The 16948-nt window shown below is 38.9% G+C and overlaps 1 protein-coding gene across 4 annotated transcripts in view; it reads left to right on the top strand.

The window, feature by feature from the left end:
• The window catches only part of LOC131936487 (serine/threonine-protein kinase Sgk1), a 112866-nt gene that overhangs the window by 92915 nt on the left and 3003 nt on the right, over nt 1-16948 (top strand). For all 4 annotated transcript variants that reach the window (XM_059293505.1, XM_059293504.1, XM_059293506.1 and 1 more), the window contains 10 exons: nt 2458-2510; nt 2931-3045; nt 3680-3838; nt 4054-4166; nt 9132-9168; nt 10207-10293; nt 13376-13471; nt 14964-15071; nt 15669-15806; nt 16461-16518. In XM_059293505.1, the coding sequence (XP_059149488.1) occupies nt 2458-2510; nt 2931-3045; nt 3680-3838; nt 4054-4166; nt 9132-9168; nt 10207-10293; nt 13376-13471; nt 14964-15071; nt 15669-15806; nt 16461-16518 (964 nt within the window). The remainder of the gene's footprint in view (nt 1-2457; nt 2511-2930; nt 3046-3679; nt 3839-4053; nt 4167-9131; nt 9169-10206; nt 10294-13375; nt 13472-14963; nt 15072-15668; nt 15807-16460; nt 16519-16948) is intronic.

Here is a 16948-nt window from a genome sequence, read left to right as displayed (position 1 = left end):
TCAAGGGACGTAACTCCATCTTTCTCAAGAAAGGGACAGTACTCGGTCTCTTTAAAAAATACTTTTTATCAAAAGTGCTCGAATTTTCAACCAACACCAACATCCCTAACCTGCATTAAATACCAACCATGGGGCATATGCCTTCTGTCTCGGACTACTGACCGCTCATGACGTCAGCGACGCCACACTCTGACGCTGAATCGCCCATACGATTAAGGACGTCTAAGAATTTAAATTCTCCTGTCTGTGTCAACAAGGCGATCCCAAGTTGTTTCCCATCAGACTTTAAATTGGCGTTAGCTCCCCTGCACAGTCCCCAATCCGGATCAGAGAGAATCGTCTCCCTTCATAAACTCGCACCAAATGAACCGAACCAGGCCAATTTTGTAGGAACCCATCAAACGCAGATGAATTCATTAAATATTTAAAAGTCGAATGTCTAGTTCCACGGCATCACTGCGGGGCGATATCAAAGCGGAATCAAACAGAATCTAAAAGTGGGATTTTCAAGGCCAAAAAATTGTGGGAAAACTCCACTCTTATGTGTGGAGGCTGATAGCCACGGCGTCAGTGTTTCTGTTCAGTCCCCCCCCCCCCCTGACCCAAATGCTCGACGGTTATGCTAGGGTTAAGTTAAAAAATTGTAACTACCAGACTCTCATGACATGATGATGTGACGTATTCTAGTCACGTGATCAGGGACTGATGTCTAAATGTAAAAAAAAAGTCGTTAAGTGTGTGCGACATGTGCACATGAACATTTACACATTGACTTGTAAACATGAACATGTACATATTGACTTGTGAACGTTAACATGTACACACTGACTTGTAAACATTAGCATGTACATATTAACATGTACAGACTGAAGTGTCCTCATCAACGTACTCACACCAACATGTGTACATTCACGTAATATATAAACAAAACAACACACATCTCATTGGCTTGAACTAGAACACATACATCACATACACACATATTCAACTTTACAACACACTGACAGCTGACACTTCATCAACGCCTGTTACCATTATTTACAACAGCTGTGTTGTAATTACTCCATGAATAGATTACAACATGTTCTTGGTAAATATAATACAGCCTTGCTAATACTAATGTAATTTGCTTGCGTTGTAACTTTGAGGGCAGTGGGGGGGGGAGTATTTTAGATGAAATTTTCTTTCTGATCAGTTTCTATTGCAAGTTCTAAATATAAACATCTGTCGTGTATTAAAACGAGGCTGTCTTAACACATTTAAACGAACGTGTATTGTTATTGAGCGCTAAATCGAAGGTCGTGGAAATAGTAGTTTGGTCCGTCGAATGTCGCCCAAAAAAGTAGTCCGTCGTCATAAAACTTTTGCTCTCCGTCATCCGTCGCCAGACAAGTACCGTCCGTCATCCGTCGCCAGACGTGCAGCATCAGTTATCCAGGGCGAGGTATAACCTTTAACGTGGGAATTACGGCCGGGACAAGCAGACGTTTTTTGTGCAATCGCATCACAGAAACAGATTTGGCCGTCCATCACAGAAACAGATTTGGCCGTCCATCACACAAGTAAATTTGGCCGTCTTTTATAGGAGCTTTGGCCGTCCATCATAAATATAGCTTTAACCGTCTATCACTGGATCTCTAACCGTCCACCACTGAAGGATCTAACCGTCCACGACTGAAGGATCTAACCGTCCACCACTGAAGGATCTAACCGTCCACGACTGAAGGATCTCTAACCGTCCACGACTGAAGGTTCTCTAACCGTCCACCACTGAAGGATCTAACCGTCCATCACTGAAGGATCTCTGACCGTCCACTACTGGAGGATCTCTAACCGTCCATCACTAAAGGATCCAACCGTCCACTGTCTGTCAGTTGACCAGACCTGCAGGGGCGATCATGTCTGATTCCCATGGTTGGACGGAGACACAACTGACAAGTGCAGTAACTCGTGTTAGGAACATATTTTTTTATATCTTGTAAACTATACTTGACATTACATTATCTCCATCACATCGTGAATGGTCGTGTTTTTCTCTCAGTCTATGAGCAGGGTTGATGTGTTCTGATATACATACATCATCTCTGTTACGTATTTAACCAAATGCTAGAAAAGTTCAATATTTTTATGAAACTGTTTAAAAAGTGAACAATTTGTTTTTGTTAACTTCTTAAAACGGCTAACATGTTGTTTTTGTTAATTTCTAACATTTGTTTTTGTTAACTTGTTAAAACGGCTAACATTTTGTTTTTGTTAACTTCTAACATTTGTTTTTGTTAACTTGTTAAAACGGCTAACATTTTGTTTTTGTTAGCTTGTTAAAACGGCTAACATTTTGTTTTTGTTAACTTGTTAAAACGGCTAACATTTTGTTTTTGTTAACTTGTTAAAACGGCTAACATTTTGTTTTTGTTAACTTGTTAAAACGGCTAACATTTTGTTTTTGTTAACTTTCAGAACGGCAACAAAGACGAGAACCCGGTTAACCTGGGACCCAGCGAGAAAACGACGTAAGTCACGTGACTGGGTGCGACATTGTCAGGACAATCGTCTTTTATTTCACGACATTGCCTGGACAATCGTTTTGTTTCTTTCTGGCTTTTATTACATGACATTTCTTCCAAATTATATTCTTTCTTAGTATATTTTTATTTTATTTCACGACATTGCCTTCACTATCATATTCTTTCTTAGTATATTTTTATTTTATTTCACGACATTGCCTTCACTATCATATTCTTTCTTAGTATATTTTTTATTTTATTTCACGACATTGCCTTCACTATCATATTCTTTCTTAGTATATTTTTATTTTATTTCACGACATTGCCTTCACTATCATATTCTTAGTAAGTGTCTTCTGTGATCGATTCTATGAGCTAGCCAGATCAACTAGATCAGCCACCATTGATTGTATGTTTTGTTTACAGAGTAAAGCCAAAAGACTTCGAATTTCTGAGGGTCATCGGGAAAGGTAGCTTCGGCAAGGTCTTGCTGGCCAGACACAAGGCTGAGGGGAAGATCTATGCAGTCAAGGTCTTACAGGTAATTACTAATTATAATCAGAAGTCATGCTGTTACAGGTAATTACTAATTATAATCAGAAGTCATGGCGTTACAGTTAATTACTAATTAAAATCACAAGTCATGCTGTTACAGGTAATTACTAATGATAATCAGAAGTCGAGGTGGTACAGGTAATTACTATTTATAATCGGAAGTCATGCTGTTACAGGTAATTACTAATTATAATCAGAAGTTGAGGTGGTACAGGTAATTACTAATTATAATCAGAAGTCATGGTGTTACAGGTAATTACTAATTATAATCAGACGTTTAGTGTACTCCTGTCCAAACGACCAGAAGACAATACAGTATCCTATAAAGTTATGTTTACTACAAGTATCGCTGTTAGGGTTAGGGTAAGGATTGGCGTTCTGGTACGGGTAAAGACTAGGGTCAGGAATAGTGTCATTTAGCAATACTAGCTAACTATAGCTTCAGTACACCCTGACACTAATTTTAATTGTATTTTTGTATGGCTTTGCTGTTGGAGAGCACGCTATAACACGTGTCTAAATTTAAAAAAGAATACTTGGATATGCTTCATTTTACAATGGTTACATAATTTGTTTCGTTTCATGTTTTTAATGTGTTGTGTTTTTATTCTCCCACAAAGAAACAAGCAATAATGAAACGAAATGAGGCGAAGCACATAATGGCCGAACGCAATGTGCTGCTCAAGAACGTCAAACATCCATTCTTAGTCGGCCTACACTATAGCTTCCAGACTCCAGATAAACTCTACTTCGTCTTGGATTACGTCAACGGAGGAGAGGTAATGCGCAAATATCTGTGTGGTCTAGCCAAATGTCATGTTTGTCGCTGATTATTTTTTAAAATTGTAGGCCAAAATATTATTTTCAAAAGAATGTAAACATTGACATTAATAAAAAAAATTATTCTTTGATCATGGTTAGCTTTTGTTGTCCTGTGATTGGTTGTTTTTACAATTCATTTTTTTATATTAAACTCTACCTCCCCCCTCCCCAGCTATTTTTTCATCTCCAGAGGGAAAGGTTTTTCGCTGAACACCGAGCAAAGTTTTACTCTGCTGAGATGGCCAGCGCTCTGGGGTATCTGCATTCCCTCAACATTATTTACAGGTACGTTTTACATTCCCTCAGCATTATTTACAGGTACGTTTTACATTCCCTCAACATTTTATACAGGTATGTTATATATTCCTCAACATTAGATTCATGTATGGTATACATTCCCTCAACTTTATATGCGGGTACTTTATAATTTCTATGTTATGCGACAAGCTTACATTCCCCTACATTAAGCTATAGGCCCACATTCCCCTACATTAAGCTATAGGCCCACATTCCCCTACATTAAGCTATAGGCCCACATTCCCCTACATTAAGCTATAGGCCCACATTCCCCTACATTAAGCTATAGGCCTACATTCCCCTACATTAAGCTATAGGCCCACATTCCCCTACATTAAGCTATAGGCCCACATTCCCCTACATTAAGCTATAGGCCCACATTCCCCTAAATTAAGCTATAGGCCCACATTCCCCTACATTAAGCTATAGGCCCACATTCCCCTACATTAAGCTATAGGCCCACATTTACCTACATTAAGCTATAGGCCCACATTCCCCTACATTAAGCTATAGGCCCACATTCCCCTACATTAAGCTATAGGCCCACATTCCCCTACATTAAGCTATAGGCCCACATTCCCCTACATTAAGCTATAGGCCCACATTCCCCTACATTAAGCTATAGGCCTACATTCCCCTACATTAAGCTATAGGCCCACATTCCCCTACATTAAGCTATAGGCTCACATTCCCCTACATTAAGCTATAGGCCCACATTCCCCTAAATTAAGCTATAGGCCCACATTCCCCTACATTAAGCTATAGGCCCACATTCCCCTACATTAAGCTATAGGCCCACATTCCCCTACATTAAGCTATAGGCCCACATTCCCCTACATTAAGCTATAGGCCCACATTCCCCTACATTAAGCTATAGGCCCACATTCCCCTACATTAAGCTATAGGCCCACATTCCCCTACATTAAGCTATAGGCCCACATTCCCCTACATTAAGCTATAGGCCCACATTCCCCTACATTAAGCTATAGGCCCACATTCCCCTACATTAAGCTATAGGCCTACATTCCCCTACATTAAGCTATAGGCCCACATTCCCCTACATTAAGCTATAGGCCCACATTCCCCTACATTAAGCTATAGGCCCACAATCCCCTACATTAAGCTATAGGCCCACATTCCCCTACATTAAGCTATAGGCCCACATTCCCCTACATTAAAATTAAACAGGTCCACATCTCCTACGTTATGCTATCGACCCAGATTTCCCCTGCAGGTATTTCCAAGCATTTCCTTCACCAAGACTCAACTATAACTACCTACTAACAACTATAACTACCTACTAATCTCACGTTAAAGACCTTTTTAAGTGATATTTTTCAAATCTCTTCTGGAGAAAAATAACGAACTAAGACAGTATTTATGTCTATAATACCGAACCAAAACCGAAAGTAAATTGTTTTGAACTTAGTTTTTGAAACCTTAAGCTTCTGAGCCTCATTACATCGTAACACTAATGCAAACATTTGTTTTTAAAACCTGAAGCTTGTGAGCCTCATTACATCGTAACACTAATGTAACCACACCAGGAAGACCTACTTCTCCAGCTGTCACCTGACTAGAAAGAACTCGTTACTCATAGAACTTGTTTTGTGTCGCACATTTTTTAACTTATATTTTTAGATGCGGTAGAATCCTTTTTTTTTAACTTAATGTTCTAGTCACGTGACATAAGGTGGTAGGGGTGGCTGGGGTGGGGTTATGTGTACGGTATTTCCTTGTTCGGATCTTTGTGTTGCTGTGTGGTCAGGGCGATGGGGTCTATTAAGAACCGTTGAAAGGGGGGGGGGGCATGTCATGCTGTATGTGAGAATAGTTGAAGGGGGAGGGGGGTCTGAACCAACCTCTGTGGTAAGGTCACCTGTACTTTAAATGTTTTTTCCTAAGTAGAACGCGAATACCATTCAAGTCTAGTTACACCAGGAAAACAATAGGTTTTAAAAGTACCGTCAAGTTTGCTAAACTCGCACTGTGGGCAGGGGGTTGGGAGGTGGGAGGTATGACGTCAGGAACCTTGACCTTCAAACTAGTGATAAGATTTTATTTTAATTACCTTGTTTTGCTTTTTTTTTTTATTTTTAATTAAAAAATGCAATGTAAAAGTCGGACTTGGATTTTTGTAGTCACCAAGTTCAAAGTTATATTTTAATGAGATTACATAAATTTTAAGTAGACATATAAAGTTTCAATGAGGTGACGTCAATTATAAGTACATCCGGCTATTGAAATTGATGGTTTGAATCATATTTGTAATGGAATGTTGGATTGGTGGCAATAAAAACATGGATTTTATTATATTTTTTCCATGTGACGAAACAAACCGTTAGGTTTACCCTGGGGGCAGTGACGGCATATATCTGGGCACATCGTGACCACGAACAAACAAACAAAACAAACAAACACATCTGTTTACTTGTTGTTGTAGTGAAGTAGCTTCCTTCATATCCGTTTAGCTTAATTATTAATTAACGCAAAGTGTGTGTTTTTATTATTTAATTAAATTACCGGTGTTTACAGATTTCAGGTTTAATTATGAACTCTTAATGTGATTAATGGATTAATTGTTTTCGTGGCACAGTTAATGTAGAAATTTAATGAAACGATTCAAAGTTCAAGAATGTAACGAAGTACGTGTGGGTTATGGAACTTGGACAAAGTTGTCCTTGGTTCAAATGTGTAGGTTTAAAGTCATGTGATGGAAGCTGGGTTTAATTGTTTTACAAAAAAATAACATATAACAACGATAGTACATAAAAACTCTCATACTACCAAACTATCATCATGTCATACAATCCTCATTCAACAACACAATCTTACAAAAATAGCATTCAACAAACCCATTGTCATACAACACAACAATCATACGACATTACAATCATCACATGACACCACAATCGTTATACGTCACAATCATCATACGACACCACAATCATTATACGACCCCATAATCATCATACGACACAACAATCATTATACGACACCACATTCATTAGACAACATAAGTATCAATCATAAAAAAAGAATGTTTTTAAACTGGAAAATAATATTTGTGGACTCTTGCCCCATGAGCAAAATGCTATGTATGGTGGTGGGGGAGGGAGAGGGAGGGGTCGTGTTTATTTCCTTGAACCTCAAGTCTTCCAGTACCTCGTTTAAAATTTTTAAAAAAATTGTTGACGTGCACACATCACATAGATGGGGGGGGGGTTAGGTGCTAATGACGTGCTGCCCTTGTACAATCGCTCATGGCTTATAGATGCAGGCTATGCATTTGGTATGATACAACGTCATTATCCTCATTTGGTAGGCTATCAAGGAGAGTTATGACGGGGACAGGTAATGATGGGGGAGGGGGTGGGGACAGTTAGGTAATGACGGGGTGGAGCGGAAGTTACGTAAGAATGGGGACAGTCAGGTAATGATCGGTTAGGTAATGATGGGGACAGGTCGGTAAGGATGAAGACAGCTAGTTAAAGTTGAAAACAACGGAGCTATGATTGAGATAGCTGGGTTAACAAACTAGAACGATTGCTACTCTCCATCATGGAAGCAGTTCGACCTGACTGTATCTTCTGCTAGAGCTCCCCAGCAGTCAACAAATTACAAGTAGAATCCAATGTTACCAAAATATTTGGTCACTTACTCACTTAGTCTAACTCAGCCACCCCACCCCCACAACCCCTCTCCCGGGAAAAAAAGAGAAAAAAAAACTGTAGAGAAAAAAACAAAATTCAGCATAATTTGTATGAGCAGATTCACTAGGTCTGACCCTAATTTATATAAACATTTAGCGTAAAAATAAACTTAAAAACAAAAACACTAAAGTGATGAACTACTTCACAACGAAACAATCCTGTACATGAAATGTCACGTCATTTGTTGCTAAATCCTAGTCTTTCATTCTTAAATTTTACCACTCTGTCTGGGCTATTTTTAGCTACCGAAAACATCCTTAATAAATAAAAAACCTTGACGAAACGGCTCTACTCCTCAGGGGACATAACTCTCCAGCGGAATGCTGGGCAAAGGTGGACGGGAAGTAGTCGCTCTTGTTCTTTTAATAACCCACCGACAACCAAAATGGTGACAGGGGGGTCACGGGGTTAAGGTTTATTTCCGCCCAAAAGCTGGCATAGTGAAAGAAGAAGAACATTGGGTTTGCGTGTACATGTGTATATGACATGTTTGTTAGTGTACACATTTGTATGCGTGTCGGTTTGTGTTGGGGGTGTCGCGGTGATTTGGTCATTTGTCTGCGTCGGCTCCAGTACGCAAAAAAACCCGAACGCGTTTTAAATTAATTTAATTAATTTAATGTTGACTTTAAATTGTTTTTTAATAAGCCTAGGCTTCTTCCCCCCCCCCATCCCCACTCCCTATTATTTAAAAAAGTGTACATTTTAATATCACTCCCACACGCTGTATATACTTTAATTTGGGCTGGTACTAAAAGGGTTAATCATTTTGTAATATCACCCCCACACCCTGTGTATACTATAACTGGGTTCTGGTACTAAAAGGGTTAATCATTGTGTTACAACACACGGCTGCGCCTTTATTGACGAGCGGTAGACTCTGATTAATGAAGACACGTGGTCTTGTCTGTCAGACTTAACAAATTAATTATGACTCTATATATAGATTATTGAGGGTAAATTTAGCCTGTTTAGTGCTATTTTTAGTTAAAGTGTTAGGGTTTTGTTATATTTTGGATCGTTATTTGTTGTGAAGATTGAAAAGGTCTTTAAAGTTAAAGACCTCTACGACATCTGTATTGGGTCTATACACGACCCAGCCAACGCCCACCCCGCTACCAACTCTATCTCCCACTATTGAAGCACTCATCAGTCAATTTTTTCCAGCTTTGTATTGTAATAAATTGCAGCCCTAAATAAAACAAAAATAATGTAATTGTATTTTCTTTTTTTTTAACAGAGATCTCAAACCAGAAAACATTCTGCTCGACTCAACGGTAAGTTCTGATAACTAGTTACACCACATTCATGTTTCATTTTTTACTGCTGCTTAAATGCAGGAAAATGTGAATAATTTTTGTAATACAGTTTATAATAAGCTTGGTAACGTAGGTTTATTTTGTACTGCTTACCTGGAACTTTATTTCGTTGTCGTACGTAACCTTGGCCCGTCATTTTGGTTGTAGTTTTTTATAAATTGAACGTGTTGAGAGATTATTGACTGTAAACAGATCCAGGTTTAATTGGATTCTCCTGATTAATGATGCGCTTGACATAATGGCTGACAACGCGGTAATTTAGAAAATTAATTTAGGGTCAAATTCGAACAAGCAGGAAAACCAGATGTGTTTTGCAGCAATTTGTGTCCTGATTCCTTTTGTTTATTTTAGATTTGCTCTTGTTAAATAGGTCTATTCGTTTTTAAAAATAGAAATGCCAGTAACGCTAAAAATAGATGAACAAATATTTTGATTTCAAGCTTTTAGCCTACTATGTTTAGCCATTTTATGGGTATATTTAAAAGTAGTGACGCACGCATTTATAGGCTATTAAAATTTACTAGCAGCAGTTAAGGGGTTAATGGCGAAAACACGATATATTGGGAATGGAAAAAATTGTATGTTCTAGAGACGGTAACACAATGTAAGTTTAACCTGTAACACAATGTAAGTTTAACATGTAAGCCAACAAACAATCGAAGTTGTTTGATTCCTGTTCGGCTGAGTATTTGATCATTGGGCAGGGGAAGGGGGTGATTTGCAAATGTTAGCCATTTATCATACAGTTTTTAACTGCTGGTTACAGTTTCCGCATGATGCAGCTATTATAGCGACTAACGATTTGTTTTTTACTCAATGTGTGGTAAAAATTGAGTATGGAAACTTTTTTAACACCTTTAGTGTTTAACCTTTGTTGATTTTTGTTATGTTTTTGTTATGTGTGTTCAAGTTGTGTTGTGATTGTTTTTATATATGTAAAAATGTTGTTGTGTTTTTTGTAATGTTTTAAACGTGTTTTTCTTATCTCCACCACAGGGTCACGTGGTCCTGACTGACTTTGGCCTTTGCAAGGAGGGAATTGTGGGTCAGGGAACGACGTCAACTTTCTGTGGAACACCCGAGGTAAACAGAGTTGCACATCACCTTGTGTCACATCACCTTGTGTCACCTCGCATTGTGTCACCTCATGTTGTGTCACCTCACAGTGTGTCACCACATACTGTGTCACCTCACGTTGTGTCACCTGTCACCTCACATTGTGTCACTACACATTGTCACCACACATTGTGTCACTTCGCATTGTGTCACCACACATTGTGTCACCTCGCATTGTGTCACCACACATTGTCACCACACATTGTGTCACCTCATATTGTACCACACATTGTGTCACCTCACGTTGTGTCACCTGTCACCACACATTGTGTCACCTCACGTTGTGTCACCTGTCACCACACATTGTGTCACCTCACGTTGTGTCACCTGTCACCACACATTGTGTCACCTCACGTTGTGTCACCTGTCACCACACATTGTGTCACCTCACGTTGTGTCACCTGTCACCACACATTATGTCACCTCACAATCATGTTTCTCACATCTAAGCTCCTCACTGCATCTACCTTATCATTCAGCTCTGAAGTTTTCTCGACTTTTCCATCTTCCCGTTTCATCTTTTTCTCTTATTTTTATTATACTTGAGTCGCCTGTATGTAGAGAGTTGCAGTAGGATATTCTTGAAGTATAATATTGGCTTTTGGAATTATCCTTGTGGCAGTTGAAGTAGAGTTTATGTTTCTCTGACCTCGGAAAATGAAGTGATAGTGTGGTCAGCACCATGCTCATTAGCCTTTACTTTCCTCTATTCGAGTCCGACACCCATCAAAGTTGGGTGGACGCAGAGACGTCCTACATATGTATAAATGTTGCCAACCAGTATACATGCTGCCAGCTATATATGTATTAATATTACCAGTTTTTCTTAAATTTGAGAAAAGATGCATGTTTGTGTTGCTGCGCTGTTCCGATTGGACAGCAGCTAAATGGGGGGTTGTAATGGTGGGGGTAAGTGATGTAGCGCAGTATGACGTCATATCCTGGTGACAAAAACGGTACATCGCAACCTAACAAATCGCTTTTTTTTAAAAAAAGTTAAAGAAGTAGATCTAACAAAAAAAATTAACGAAACAATTTTTTAAATGAAAGTGCAAGTTGAATATATTGGTTAGGGACCCAACATTTACAAGCTTATCACAAAAACCACCACAAAGACCAACCCATTCCTTCGGAACAACACTCGCCCCACCACCTCCCTCCCCCCTCCCTCCCCCCCCCCCCCCCAGAGGCGTAGTGACCCCTCCTGGGGACAAACTTTCAATTTGGCGCCCTCCCCCCCCCATATATTTTTTATATTTATAATTCAAAATAGCTGCTAAAATGAGCTTATTTTGGCGCCCGGGGACATATGTACCCCCCCTCCCCACGTCACTACGCCTTTGGTCCCCATCCCCCGCATTTGCATTTCCTGCACCAACACCATCTATGCCTATCTAGACGATATCTGCATGAACTTGTCTAATAGAAACGGACCAAAACACAATAAAACATTTCAGTGTCACAAATTTAAATAAAATTACCTTGAACTTTATTTACTTTTGAACAAACGGACCTTGAATCTAATTCACCGGCCTTGTCTGACACTATGCCAGGCAATGAAACCGTAGAAGTAAGTGTTATGTGTTTGCATGTTTTTAAAGAAGGAATGTCAAGGCGACCGGACGACGTACGACATCCGGGGAACTCGCGCTTGACAAATTCTGAAGCTCGCGCTCGTTGAGTTATAAATTTCAACTTCCGCTGTGGACATGACATTTATGCTGAAACGAAAATAACTCATATCTTTTCTCTCAAAAAGTAATAAAAAGTGTTATTACGAAATAATTCGAAATATTTTCGTTAAAGTGCGCTTTAAGTTCCTAGATTCTGGATTTCGGAAATATTTTTATAGTTCTGGCGTCTGGTGTCGTATTAGAATCGGATTAAAAATTAAGACAACATACTCGTATTTTTTAGCGCAATTTCCATTCTGGAGAATTGCGTTTATTAACTCGTCTTTTCTGGGAATGAATGGATGAATGGATGGATGGATGTGTGTCCGCAGCTTTAAGTCGTATCTCCTCCTCAACGAAGCAATATCGAGGACTAGTTCCAAAAGCAATTATGTTAAGCAAGTTACGAGGATGAACATAGGCCATAAAAATTCCGGGTTTCTTTCATGGATTTCCCGGAAAAGCCATAAAACCTCGAAAAAATGTAGTTTTTGGCCCATAACTCGGCAACCAGACTACTTAGCGACTTGAAACATGTACCAATCGATTCCTGCCATAATTTAGAACAATATTGCCGAAGAAAGTTTTCAAAAATATCCTTTCGTTTGGTCACAAAAAAAATTTTGAATTAATTAAAATTTGGACCGAATTAGTAGGCATTTTATGCAACCACACCACACGCGTCATCACGTTCAATAGCTGCGCCATCACGTTCAATGGCTGCGACGTCACGTTCGGTAGCTGGGCGCGCAGTGGTTTTTAGTCATGTTACTCTATTGTAAATAAAACATGTAAAATACTGAAAAAAAATTAATAAAAAACGTTTTAATAACTAACCGATGGTTTTACTAACCCTGCTCTTGATTTACGCTACGACAGAGCTATTTTTAGATAACACAAGGAAATTGCGCTAAAATTGTCACTAGACTTTTTTTAATTACTTGTTTAAAGTACAGAGTCAATTTCTCTAAAACAAAACTTTTTTATTTATTTATTTATTTGAAAAAAAAACGTCTTTGGGGTTATAATCAGGGTTTCTTTTTAAAATTTTGCTCCAGGAGGGGGGGGGTGAAATTTCCAGGGCGAGGATCAAAAAGTTGTAAATTTAATCCTTTTTTCCTGTTTTTTTGTCCGATTTGTCCGTGAGTGGACGTACATCGGTGTAGGGAGGGGGGGTGGTAATTTTCCTGAAAGAAACAATAAAGGCCAGCTTAAAATACCATTGTTATGATCAATGTTATTGTAGATTACTAGGAAGAGAATTTCCTCCCGTTAAAGCCTGACCAGTGTTTTGATCTGTAACATTTTTTTTAAACAAACATTCACAATACGATGCACATCAAGTTTTTAACATTTCTGCTTTTTTTCTATTACAGTACTTGGCACCGGAAGTGTTACGCAAGAAACCGTACGACAAAACCGTGGATTGGTGGTGTTTAGGTGCCGTCTTGTATGAGATGCTCTACGGCCTGGTAAGTGCAGGCAGTTCGTTTGTAATATTAGCATGTGGATGTTCTGTGTGTGGTTGTGTAGGCTAGTGGGTCTCGATGTTGTGTGTGGATGTGTAGGTAGGTGGATGTGGATGTTCTGTGTGTGGTTGTGTAGGTAGGTGGATGTGGATGTTCTGTGTGTGGTTGTGTAGGTAGGTGGATGTTCTGTGTGTGGTTGTGTAGGTAGGTGGGTCTCGATGTTGTGTGTGGTTGTGTAGGATGTGGATGTTGTGTGTGTGGTTGTGTAGGTAGGTGGGTCTCGATGTTGTGTGTGGTTGTGTAGGTAGGTGGATGTTCTGTGTGTGGTTGTGTAGGTAGGTGGATGTGGATTTTCTGTGTGTGGTTGTGTAGGTAGGTGGATGTTCTGTGTGTGGTTGTGTAGGTAGGTGGATGTGGATGTTCTGTGTGTGGTTGTGTAGGTAGGTGGATGTTCTGTGTGTGGTTGTGTAGGTAGGTGGATGTGGATGTTCTGTGTGTGGTTGTGTAGGATGTGGATGTTGTGTGTGTGGTTGTGTAGGCTAGTGGGTCTCGATGTTGTGTGTGGATGTGTAGGTAGGTGGATGTGGATGTTCTGTGTGTGGTTGTGTAGGTAGGTGGATGTTCTGTGTGTGGTTGTGTAGGTAGGTGGATGTGGATGTTGTGTGTGTGGTTGTGTAGGTAGGTGGATGTTCTGTGTGTGGTTGTGTAGGTAGGTGGATGTGGATGTTGTGTGTGTGGTTGTGTAGGTAGGTGGATGTTCTGTGTGTGGTTGTGTAGGTAGGTGGATGTGGATGTTGTGTGTGTGGTTGTGTAGGTAGGTGGATGTTCTGTGTGTGGTTGTGTAGGTAGGTGAATGTGGATGCTCTGTGTGTGGTTGTGTAGGTAGGTGGGTCTCGATGTTGTGTGTGGTTGTGTAGGTAGGTGGATGTTCTGTGTGGTTGTGTAGGTAGGTGGATGTGGATGTTGTGTGTGTGGTTGTGTAGGTAGGTGGATGTTCTGTGTGTGGTTGTGTAGGTAGGTGGATGTGGATGTTCTGTGTGTGGTTGTGTAGGCTAGTGGGTCTCGATGTTGTGTGTGGATGTGTAGGTAGGTGGATGTGGATGTTCTGTGTGTGGTTGTGTAGGTAGGTGGATGTGCCATGGATGTTTTGTGTTCAAGGTGAAAGGATACAATGTTTACATGTAGATGGCAGTGAGTGTGTGTGTGTGGTGGGGTGAACTTGTCAACGTGCAGGTATGATGCGGATGACTCACTTCCTGTTAAAGTAAAGTTTAAAGATGTGAAAAGTTTAGTGGTTCTGCTGTCACAATCAAAATGTCAAAATTTGTTTTAAAATATCCTGTCCTGTCACATTTGTTGTGATTAATGGATGTTATGGCTAGGGGAGGTAACCGGATTATTTTTAAAGTCATAAACCGCTTTATCTGCCTTCAATTTAAAGAGCTCAAACCAGGGGAGACAACCAATTTAATAAAAAACGTTTTTGTCGTTTCAGCCCCCTTTTTACAGCCGAGACACGGCTGAAATGTATGACAACATTCTCTTCAAGCCTTTAAGACTCCGTACAAACGTTTCGGCTGCTGGGAGATCTCTGCTAGAGGGAGTAAGTAGCACAACCAACATGATATATTGTTATCAGATAAATAAATCAAGTATCATTGGATGTACTTTTTAAACAGTAAATCGATTTTTAAAAGAAAAATTAAACTTGCTTTTTCTTTGACTTCAATCAAGTTTATTTACTGTTAAGATTTTATTATTATTTTCTTAACTTAAATTTTTTTCTAAAAAGCCGGTCTCAACACCACTGTTAAGTTTTGACAAAAAATAATAAAAGAGAATAAACAATTTTAAATCAGCAGTTACCATATAGCTACCTTTTGTACAGTGATTCTTCCAGACTTTTTTTTCTCGGGGGGGGGGGGGGGGGGGGGAGGGGGTAGACTTTCTTCAGGGGGGGGAGGGGCAGACACTGTTAAAAGTATATATTTTCTGTATAAATTATATAAATTTCGTTCGGGTAGGGGGGGTAGAATTTTTTCAGGGTGTGGTGAACTGAAAGAAATTCTGCTTTTATATTAGCTATAACAAGAGCTACAAGCTGTTTTAAAAAAACATTCTAACTTCCTAGTGACGTAAGTTTTCAATAATTATTGTTTACTTAGTTTGATATATAAAGAACCAACTTGGTTATTCTCAGTTGCTGCAGAAAGAAAAGGAGAACAGGCTCGGGGCAAAAAGAGATTTCCAGGAGATCAAGAACCACGACTTCTTCTCAGACATTAACTGGCAGGATCTGTACGACAAGAAGATCACACCTCCATACAACCCTAATGTGGTATGTTAAATCACATACAACTCTAATGTGGTATGTTAAATCACATACAACCCTAATGTGGTATGTTATTTCACATAAAACCCTAATGTGGTATGTTAAATCACATACAACCCTAATGTGGTATGTTATATCACATACAACCCTAATGTGTTATGTTAAATCACATACAACCCTAATGTCGTATGTTAAATCACATACAACCCTAATGTGTTATGTTAAATCACATACAACCCTAATGTCGTATGTTAAATCACATACAACCCTAATCTTGTATGTTAAATCACATACAACCCTAATGTGGTATGTTAAATCACATACAACCCTGATCTTGTATGTTAAATCACATACTTAAATCACAACCCTAATGTAGCAAGTTATGTCCTATAATTTCAAAAGTTTTCATGCAGATCAATTAGTTGTATCATGTTTACCTAGCTATCACCAAAATATGATTTAGAAACCTAACAATTCAACACTAGCGCTAAGTCTTAAATTTTAAATTGTATAAATGCTGATACCAGCTATATGGGCCTAGGTATTGATGGGAATATCATGTTAAATGCACTTCTCCTTAAAGTTGCTCTATATAATGCTTAATATCATTAACGTTAGCATCTGAAAATTAGCCTAAACTGTGAATGTCTTGAATTCCAGACTGACCATCTGGACCTGAAACATTTTGACCCAGAGTTTGTTAGAGAGCCAGTACCAGGTAGGTTCACTAAGTTCATTTCAGGGGAATTAGGCATCACCACTGTAGTTAATCTTACACTATAGGTTCACTAAGTTCATTTCAGGGGAATTAGGTATCACCACTGTAGTTAATCTTACACTATAGGTCCACTAAGTGTAGTTCAGGTGAATTAGGTATCACCACTGTAGTTAATCTTACACTTAACTAAACTTAGGAGTTTGTAATAACTGAATAATTTGCAAATAAATCTAGAAAGTTTCAAACTTTACTACTTTAGAAAGGTTTAACCCCTTTACCGTGGAAAAAAAAAAAAAAAACTTTTTTTTTTTTGGAAACTGTATTTTTTTTTTCCATTATTTGATTTGTTATGTTGTCCTGACAAAATAAAACATCATTTTGAGTGAAAATGAGTTGACATTTAGAATTTATGAGGTAAATATAAAGAAGG

The sequence above is a fragment of the Physella acuta genome, unplaced genomic scaffold (genome assembly GCF_028476545.2).
Source record: "Physella acuta isolate Inbredline_101_S28 unplaced genomic scaffold, ASM2847654v3 ptg000178l, whole genome shotgun sequence".
In the NCBI taxonomy this organism is placed as follows: domain Eukaryota; kingdom Metazoa; phylum Mollusca; class Gastropoda; family Physidae; genus Physella; species Physella acuta.
This window is presented reverse-complemented; position numbering and strand designations above follow the sequence as displayed.